The 9,945-nt window shown below is 54.5% G+C and overlaps 1 protein-coding gene across 6 annotated transcripts in view; it reads right to left on the bottom strand.

The window, feature by feature from the left end:
- Positions 1-2,074: 2,074 nt before the first annotated feature.
- DGKZ (diacylglycerol kinase zeta) overlaps positions 2,075-9,945 on the bottom strand; it is a 53,544-nt gene continuing 45,673 nt past the window's right edge. For 5 of the 6 annotated variants that reach the window (XM_033062321.2, XM_033062322.2, XM_033062319.2 and 2 more), the window contains 7 exons: positions 9,542-9,732; positions 9,029-9,060; positions 8,232-8,275; positions 7,735-7,855; positions 7,178-7,214; positions 6,789-6,888; positions 2,075-4,456 (listed from right to left, as the gene is read on the bottom strand). In XM_033062321.2, coding sequence (XP_032918212.1) covers positions 4,340-4,456; positions 6,789-6,888; positions 7,178-7,214; positions 7,735-7,855; positions 8,232-8,275; positions 9,029-9,060; positions 9,542-9,732 — 642 coding nt within the window. In that variant the 3' untranslated portion in view covers positions 2,075-4,339. The remainder of the gene's footprint in view (positions 4,457-6,788; positions 6,889-7,177; positions 7,215-7,734; positions 7,856-8,231; positions 8,276-9,028; positions 9,061-9,541; positions 9,733-9,945) is intronic. The other variant, XM_033062320.2, reaches the window with a different exon arrangement.

Here is a 9,945-nt window from a genome sequence, read left to right as displayed (position 1 = left end):
GTAAAAAAGGAGAAAGATCTAGGTGTACATCAGGTTTGCACGTCTGAATCATGGGACTATGATGAGCACACCAGGGCCTATAGAAATGCTAAAGAACTAGGTGTGGACCAAGCACTGCTGCTTCTCTTCCAGCTGTTTCTGGCCAGGAGCTGAAGATCTCGCTGGAGTCCCCAGGGCACAGCAGCATATGGTACAGTGAAGCCCTGTGCAAATTTTCACTCCTTCCAGGGGACCAGGAGACAAATGCTAGCTGTATGAGAGAGCAGAGATGCATTGGTGCACATCACTCGCAGCAGTGGCTGTGCTTGGTCCCTTTGGGCTCTTTCTGAGGGACATGGGGGAAACGGCCCCTTCTGCAGCTCAAATAAGCAGCAGAAGGCTGTGATTGCAGAAAGGAGCCTCATACTGAGGAAAGGAGAAAAAAAGAGGGAGTGTGACTAACCCAGATGCATTTCCCTGCAGTTGGTTAACTTGAGCTTTTTACCTCTAAAAATGTCACAAGCTAATTCATAGCGTGTCAGCTCTGCATTTTCCATCTCTGGTTAAAGCCTGACTCTCAGGGAAATGGTAGTGGATGCTGCGGCAGTGCCAGTGCAGGGACACAGCCATGCATGGGAGAGCAATGACCTTTTTCTTGCTGAGGTGTGTGGCAGGTAATCATTAACAGGGCCAACTGCTGTCACCCCAGCTCTGCTTAGCTGGGGCTGGGCTTTCATGGCTTTCTCCAGTCTGCACACATGCACCTGGTACCTACACCCCCAGGTGTGCTTCCATCCCACAGGAGGGCAGACAGATCTCCAAACCTCCAGCATCTGACTGAAAAGGAGAAAGAGGGGATGCTGACACCTTTTGGAGAGAAGGGCAGGACTGTCCAAAAGGTACACTGCCCCTTTGCCAACGCTCCTCATCAGAGTGATCACATAGTGGGACTGCTTTTCTTCCCCACTGTGTATTTGACACTGGGGCGGCTGGAATACTCCAATTGCCATGGTTACTGACAGCCTCCCTGAGGAGATGTGGGCCAAGCGCCAGCATGCTGGGGTCTGGGCATGCTGAAGCAGAGCAGGCCCCCTCCTACAGTTGCACGTACACCTAGTCTCTGGGGAGGCCAGGACAATTCGGTGTGCCTTACACCTGCTACAGATTCTCACTGTTAGCTCTAGGCAGGAGCTGAAGTTTGAAGTCCATGAAAGAGAGAAACAGTGGGGGTGGGACAATGCAGGCAGGGAAGGAGGCTGCTTGTCTGGGCAGAGAGGGGCTGGCAGGAGCATCAGGCAGGCTGCCAAACTGCCCCTAGAAATCCGAGTTTAAGATACGAGTATAGCTCCTCATCACCCACTGGCTCCATCACCAGCAAGCCATTGGTCACTGTGATTACCTCCTTTTTCGAAGGAAACTCCCCAGGAGATAAGTGTGTTTGCCACAGTCATCCTTATGAATCTGAGGTTGGAAGCAGAAGTGTCTCTAATCCTCCGCTTTTGTAATCAGAGAGCGGTCCTTCCACCAGAGTGGCAGAGATAATCCCTACCCTCAGTGCTCAGCACTGGATGCAAAAGCCCAAGACTCCCTGCTGGAGCTGGAAATGAATAGGCAGGCTCATCTCCTGCAGAGCAGCATGGCTGGGGACAGCTCACCACAAAAAAAGGCCAACAAACGTTTTGAAACTGGAGGCTGGATGCTGCTGTAGTATCCACTGACAGCTGTGGCAGCCGCTGGGGCTGCCGCCTTTGCCCCAGGGAGGAATAGCAGGCTGCTGACTCACACTTTCAAGGCCTTCTGGATCATTTGGGAAAGCAGTGCACTTTCTCCCTTTCCCACATTACACTGAGCATTGATGTATGACACAGAATGGAGGAGAAGGTCCCTCAGGACAAAGACCCTGTATCTAGCAACAGTCCCAGAAGGATGCTGTGATGGGAAGTGAACAAGGATGTGGGCCAGCAATGAACTCCCAAAAGTATCCCCAAGTTTGGACAGAGGCAGAGGCCTTGGGATCCAACCTTGTTTGTGTCATGCAGGGCTTCTGTTGTGCAGTGCCAACTGCAATCTTGCGGATGCAGCAGGAGATAGGAACTAAAACATCAATCTCTTTATTTCAATGGCAAGAAACCACAACATCCAAACAGTCAAAGTTGAAAAGCAATGGGAACACAGGCTCGTGCCAGGCTCTGGGCCGGCTGGAGCCAGCACTCTCACATAGTTACAAAAATACAGTCCTACAACAGCGTCTAAGAAACACAGACCCAGGTATTGCACAAAACCCCTGCCCTCAGGGGGCAGGGCAACCAACACCCCCTCCTTCTTCACCAAATATAAGCAGGCTTGGAATTGCACAGCAACTCAGCTCACAGGTGCACGGAGGGGCCTGGCAGGGAGGGGGACAGTGTGTCTCTCAACTACCTGTACAACAACTATAAGGGAGAAAGGGGAAAGCTGAGGCTCTAAATGCCTCTGGGCCAAGCTGGGCATCCCATCTGGGGCAGCAGTGGTGTGGACCTCTGAGATGACAGTCCCTTGCCTGTCAGTGGCCTGCCAGCAGTGCTGATGAGAACTCCAGGCACTTCTGGAGTGTCCCAGCTCTAGCATTAGTACATGATCATTATTATTTGTCAATACTGCCAATTGGCCCCTGGGCACCCTGCACTGCCCAGCACCTCTGTTCCCCAGTACAGCATCCCCCATCCTTCAAGGAAACCCTGCCTCTGGACAAAAAGTTTGAAAGGTATTCTGGTTCCCTACAGTACCTTCATACTGTTTTCTTGGTAGGAGGGATTCAAATGGTGCCACCCAGCACTACCCAGGGGGCACAGCTGTGTGTAAGTGCAGAGGGACTGCACAGCAGCATCCTATCCTGGAGCCAAGCTGTGAACAGCAACACCTTTCACAACCACTGCCCACCATAAAGTGCCAAGCAGCCATCAGCTTGGCTCAGAGCCATCAGCTTCCCTCCTCTGTGGGCACCTCAGTCTGAGAGATTCAGTTCTGCAAAAGCCTCGCTGAAGGCATGGCTTGATGTCTTGGCATTAAGCACTCACAACATCAAGAGCAGAGATGGATTGTGGTGCCTCATGACACATAGCAGGAGGTTGGTGAAATTCATCTGATTGCAATCATGACTCAGGGCTAGGGGCCCTGATGGCTCCTGTGAATCCCAATCCTTCTTTCTGCTAAAACTGGAGAGGGTGAGCTCGGGGTCTGCCCAGGTGGGTTGTGTGTCAGCTGGGTGAGCTCTCAAGTTTTCCCTGCAAAGCCCTGTGCCCAGTTTGGGGAACAGCAGGAGTCGAACTAAAGGATACATGTTGCCAGGTTGGGGGGCAGGAGGGGATCCCTGAGAGCAGCACTGACCCCAGCACTGCCCGTCCAGCCCCATGCAAAGTCTAGCATTGAGGGGGAAACTGAAGCAGGGAGGGCAGCTGTATCCAAGTCAGTATTTGGGAAATACAACAGGTGTCGTCACTGCCACTGCCCCAGTTGAGTGCAGCTCTCCACCATCCCACAGGAGGCCCAAAGAGATGCTCAGCAGAGCGGGTGTGCAAACTGTTCCACCCAGTCCCGTGGAGAGACGTCTGGTGGGAGGGTTTGGTAGCCTTCCTCCATGCCATCCCAGCCCCGAGTGAGACTGCTGACTGAGCACTAAAGGTCCATCAGGAGGGCACCTGCTGCCCTACTTCCAGCTGCACCAGTCACAGATGCTCTGAGGAAAGGCTGGATGCACAAGTGCCTTCCCTCCTGCTTCAGAAGGCTCTGGAGAGGGCAACACAGCGACCTGGTACAGCCCCAGGAGGGAGGAGAAGGCAGGGCCAGTAAGTTGTGGGGCTTCCTTTGGGGCAAAGTCTGCGGCTCACAGCCTCTGCAGTCTGTTGATGTAGCCTGTGCCTCCCACAGCTGTGCCAGACAGGAGAGGAGGAATGGGACACAAACCTAGCCAAATACCTAAGAAGGGCACTGCCAGCAGAGAGAGGGGCTGAGTAATGATGTCCCACAAGGACCATAGGTAGGAGCCTATGGAAGGGGCACTGGCATTACTGCCATGAACAAGGGTGACTGGGGGCTTCAGCCTGGCCTGCTCCAACATGGCTGGGGGTTAGAGCCCACCTAGGGCAGGGAATGTGGTGAATGAGAGGTGAAGGGGTGGACACAAAAAATCAGGCTTCAAGTCTGAAAAATCCATTGTCCTCATAAACAGACTCCCAGCCCAGCCTGGGGCAGAGCTCTTCCGTATCCATCTCCAGGGACCAAGTTGGCATCTGGGGAGGGTTGGGCCAGATACAGCTCTGCCAGTTGGCATTGTCCTCTTCTCATCTTGCATGAGCTGGCTTGGGCTAAGGCACACCAAGCACTACACAGCTGTCTCCTGGTCCTCCCGCTGGATCATCTGGTAGTGCTGTAGGTTCTCGAGGTAGGCAGCTAAGTCAGGGTCATTGGCTTTCTCAGCACGGTGCTTCGGGGTGTCTCCCTGCACAGGGGAGGCAAGAAGTCAAGAGCATCAAACACTGCTTAAACGCTGCTTTGGCACCCAAAGGCGTCCCCATTCCCCCAGAGCCTGCAGCTAAACCCCGCATCAGGTGGCAGCCAAAGGCCCGTGTGCTCACCATGGGATCAAAGTGTGCTCCTGAGGAGCCTGACTACTGCAGGCCTGGTAGCTGTCCCCTGAAGGGCCATCAGCTCCAGGCATGGCCTAGGGTATGACTGACCCTGGGCATCACAAGTCACCCAAAGAAGAGACAAAGGCTGACGGTCCCCATGACCTGCTCTTCCCCTGTGCTGGGGAAGCAGGAGGGAAAGGGTGAGGAATGAGGGGTATGTCTGGGGAATGCCCAGAAATACCAACCCCCCTTCCCTCTCGAAGCCTCACTAGCGCTCCAGCTCCCAGAGGAGGATCACATTTCACCAGCTTATTGCAGCCATCTGGATTGTGTCCACTAATGAACTCCCGCACTCCATAAAAAGAAAATCTGTTAACAGCTCCCAGCTCTGCCTCCTCTCCCCCTTCCCTCCCCCTGCTCCTTTCTCCTCCTCTCCAAGTGCCCAGGTTCTGCTGTGCCACTGAGAAAGGCCACAGAAACCTGGAACTCTGCCGCAGCCCTGGAAGGGATACCCGTCCTGCTTGGCTCATCCCGTGGGGCACAGCAGGGCACAGGCAGCTGCAGCAGCATGCTGGGGCCTCCAGAGCAGCCGTATTTCTCCATCAGGAACAATGGTCAGACATGCAGAGCCCTCCGCTGGGCCTGGATGTGGCTGTGCACAAAAGCCCATCTCTGTGTGGCTGCAGAGAGGTATCTTGCACCAAGAAATCTCCTTGGGATTTCCTAGACTGGGCACACCCTGTGGTCCTGAACACACCCCCAGCAGCCACACCATCAGGGGACAGAGACCACACTGTCATTTGGTGCTGACTCTCCTTGATGGCCTCCTCCCCACATCCCCTGAATGCAATTACTCATTTAACAGAGGAGGAATTGAGCTTCTTTCCTGCTCCCCTGCAGAAGCCCCTCTGCATCACTGCCTGCCTGCAGCCTGAAACCGGAGCTGCCAGGGCCTCCCTGCCCGGCTGGGCTGAGGCACTCCAACTGATAAGGCTCAGCCTCCCTCACCACCGCAGGGAGCGGGATCAGCCTACTCCAAACCCGTGCTACAGGTCTGCCGCTGGGGTTTCTAATGAGGTGAATCCTGCCCGTGCAGGCAGGCTGTGACCCGGAGCCCATGAGAGGTCAGCAGCACAGCGGGGTCCCCAGGCAGCCACAAACCAACATGCTGCGTTTGCACAGGCACATGCAAACCCATTCCCTGGGGCAGCCGCATGCCTGAGCAAGGCTCCCTTTTGTGCTGGCAGGCTGGGGGCTGTTCTTCTCCTTCAGGCAAATGAGGGGACTGGGGACAGAGAGGGGCCGTGCCCCTTGAACTGCCCTCTTCTCTTGCCTCTGCCAGCTGAGTCTCCATACAGGCCAGCCCCACTCTAGGCACTGTGCAAGGCCTAAGTCTTAGACAGGGCCAAGGAAGAGAGATGGGGAGTCAGACATTATCTGTACTGCCTTCTTCTGGCAGCTGGCAAACAGGGATGTGCATTGTCTAAATTGAACTCCAAGCTCCATCAGCACCAATACTCCTCAACTGGGCTCCTAACTGGTGTCTCAGATCCACAGATTATACCTTTTTTAGCTTGTTCTACATCACCTGTGCTATAGCCCATCACTACAAGCCTCCACCAGACACATCCGACCACATCCTCTCTGCCATATGCCAGCCCCAGGAACCTCCTGGACCAAAATATGGCCCCAAGCCCTCCCCTTTTGCAACTCCTCTGCCAGGGTTGGCACAATTCCCTGACACTAAGGCACAGCTCAATTAACTCGGCATGTGAGGGAAAGTGCTGCCACTGCTTGCTCCTGCTCCCCACAGGCCAGCTTCACCCCCAAGGGGAGCTCCCAGATGCCCCATCATGACTGCCTGTGGGGGAGAGCTGGGGAGCCCTGCAGCTGGGAGGGAGCTTTCAAGGAGAATGTCCTTGCTCTGACCCCTGAGGGTGGGAAGGGGGAGACAGGGATGAGACATTCCAGCCCCTTGCTTCTAATTTAATAAAACAACAGGGAAAGAAGCGCCAGGAGAAGAGGGATTTAACCCCTCTGTAGCTGGGCTCTACTGGGAAAACATGGGTGCTGCATGTCAGCTCCTCTCTGACTGGCAAACACATCACCCAAAGCAGCCATGCTCTGCTCTCCTGCTGGCTCTGCACCTTGCAGCCCTCTGGCTGCCCCAGAAAGCCCCACTGCCACCGTTCCCACTGTCACCTGCAGGTCTGTCTTCATGAGCGAGGCCCCGGCCTGCACGATGTAGTGGCAGATAGTGCGCTGGCGTAAGGCTGCAGCCTGGTGCAAGCTGGTTTCACCACTGAGGAGGAGAAAGCGGGAGATGTGAGATGTCCCCCTGAACAGGGACAAGCAGTACATGCAGGTGGCAGCAAGGAACAGCAATTCAGCAGCAGCAGGAGTTGATGGTGAGTTGTGTGTTTGTCCAGGCAGCCCTGGTAGAGGAGGGGGTGCTACTTTAGGATCATCTGTCCAAAATGGACTGGGAATCATGGCTAGAAATTAGAGCAAGGGCAGCTGAAGTGCTCCTATGACTGGTCACTTCTCAGAGGGTCTGGCCAATAGGTAATGCAAGTCAGGCAGCGACTTACTTCTCCTCTTCTGTGGCATCAAGGATTTCTGAAGGAGCTGTGGAAAGAAAGAGTGCATGTGAGTGAGACCTGCCTCTGGGGCAGAGACAGACCTGCCTACTCTCTGGTCACAGTCTGCATCATTCCATAGGGGGTGCTATTTTCACGCTGCCTGCAAAAGTTGTAGCTCCAAAGAACTCAGGTCAGCAATGGCATCTTAGCCCAGCTGATGCCAGGAAAGAAGAACTGGCTACATAGAAATATCTTAATAAAAATAAAAGCTGTCTGCATTTCAGTGTGAACTGCCAAAATCAACAGGTCAGCTGCGCTGAAGGCAGAAGCAAGACACTGAGAAATGTTTCCCAGACACATGCTGATCCCTGCCAGGATGCAGCAACAGCCATGAGGACACCCTAGTACTGACAGACAGATGCCAGGAAAAGCCCATACACCAAAAGGATAACGTAGCAACCCAGAGGGAAGGGATCTAAGCCCAGGAGCACTCCCTCTGAGCAGAGGGTTGATTTTTTTGGCTGCCAGGCTCCTTTGCTAGGAGTGGCACTCTGGCTCCAGCTCACCATTGTCAATGATGTATTTGACGATGTCCTTGCTTCCTGATTTGACAGCATGGTGGAGGACGGTCTGGCCAGAGGAGTCTCGCACCATCAGGTCTCTTCCAGCTCGGTGCAGCTCTTGGAACTACAGGATTGTCAGATTGCTCAGGATGAGTTGCATTTCCCAGCTCCAAGCCCCAGCATTATGTGCCTGGAGTGTCTGACAGGTTGTCTGGATACCCTGGGCTAGTGGGGAGCTTTGTGCAGCTCAGCCGTGTTACCAAGTCCTTTCCCTTTCCCTCTCCTCCCCTCCCCTCCCCTCCCCTCCCTTCATGTTCCCTAGGAGATGAACCAGGGCTCCTTGCCAGAAGGCTGCCTGGTTTCCAGCCACCACTCCTTGACAAATGCTGCTCCAGGGTAATTGGGGAGCATGGCTGGCAGGGCTTCTCTTAGCCCAAGGGGCACACCAGCTCAGGAGCCAGCCTTGGCTGCTCATTGCAGCAGGCTGCTGGAGCACCTACCTTGCTGAAGTTGCCACTCTTGGCAGCTTCTATCAGAAGGTCATCTGCAAAGAGAGATGCATCAGGGTCAGAAAAGTCGATCTGTAATACTGCTTTTATCTAATCCTGGAGACAAGAGCTGGGCACCAGAGGTGTGGAGCAGGAGCACAAGCTCCTCTAGGGATTAATCCTTGGGTCAGACTGCATTTACATGGCTCCTCCACTTTCAGGAATGTAAGGAACAAGCCAGGGGAAGGAAAGAGACACCATCTAGCTAGGGCTACAGCCAGACCTCAGCCCCAGGGAGGTGTATGTGCAGGGGGGATAGTCTCTGCAGGATAACTTGTGATGGAAGTGGGGAGCAGGTCTCCTGGGCATCAGCCAGCAGCCAAGACGCCTCTCACCAATGACTCACTCACACCTCCAGGCTCCGATCAAGCTTCAGGAAACTCCTTCCATTTGCTCAGCTTGGTGAGGCCCCTGCTCTAGTGTTCCCACCTCCTCAGGGAGAGGCAGAGACAGCCTCCCAACCCAGTCAGAGCGCTCAGCTCTGCAGGTGGGGGATTAACCCCTTGCCACATCATTTCCCGCATGGTGGAGCCGGGAAGGCGCCTGGCTGGGCCACTCCACAAATCACTGTCAGGTCTCCTGTGCTCACCTCTGGGTCACCCGCCCGCAGGGCTCCATGTTTCAGGACACATGGAACAACAGGGCTCCTCCCTGCTCACCAGGGAAAGGATAGGCCAAAAAAAACCATGGCAGGAAACAAAAGAGTGCAACCTGAGAGGGGGTATGACCAGGGGTAGGACTCTACTCACCTTTATGTGGGAGGCAGCGCTCAGGCTCAGCACTGGAAGGGAAGAAGAGGAAGTGTAACTAATCCTGCCAGTCTTGGTAGCAGATGGCCCTAATGGGCACACCACCATTAGAGAGATGGAGAAACCTGCCTGTGGCACTTCTTCCCTGATTTGGGTTCTTGCCCATCCCCACTTCCATGTCTACTGCTGCTCCTGGCACCATTGCTCATCCATACCCAACACTGGCCTTAGTTTGGCTGAAAGACACCCTTGTCCTTTGCCCCACGGACCAGGTGCTGGAGCTTGACCCCATGTCTGAGCCACCTGGTGATGCCCCACTGCTTAGGGCAGTGCTGGCAGAGGAACAAGGAAAACAGGATGGAATCTCATCCCTTGGTCCTACTCAACACTGAATTCCTGCTTACTTCCAGGGAGCTCCCCCATAATCTGGCCCAGGGATCAATGCTGTGAACCCTAGCTTCTCCCATCACTGCCCATTCTTCCTGAGGCCCAGCACCCGTATTCCACACTCACCTGGGGGCAGGAGAGGAGGGTGGAGAGGAGGAAGAGGAGGGAAATGCAAAATGGTGCCCAGGGGGTGTGGCAGATGAGTCCACAAGGTCGGGCATGGCAGGAGAAGTGCTCACAGTCTGAGTGACCACTAGCTCTGGGTCCAGCACATAGAGCTCCTCCTGAGAGATCTCTGTCACATAGTTGAGGTGTTCCTGAAAGACACAAATGAGGACATGCTTCTTCAGAAGCAAGAGCTGCTTCTACAAAAAATTCCATACCCTCATATCTCAGTGGGTACATTTGCAGCCATTTGCTCAGCAAAGCAATGATGGCTTGAACAGTCTTGTGCCTGCGAGCCTATGCCTGCCTGTTGGTCTGTGTACAGTGGGACACCTTCCCAGGGGGATGATGGGGCAGGATGAGGC

This window comes from Catharus ustulatus, chromosome 6, assembly GCF_009819885.2.
Source record: "Catharus ustulatus isolate bCatUst1 chromosome 6, bCatUst1.pri.v2, whole genome shotgun sequence".
Lineage (NCBI taxonomy): Eukaryota > Metazoa > Chordata > Aves > Passeriformes > Turdidae > Catharus > Catharus ustulatus.
Note: the sequence above shows the minus strand (reverse complement) of the source record. Positions and strands in the feature narration are given on the sequence as shown.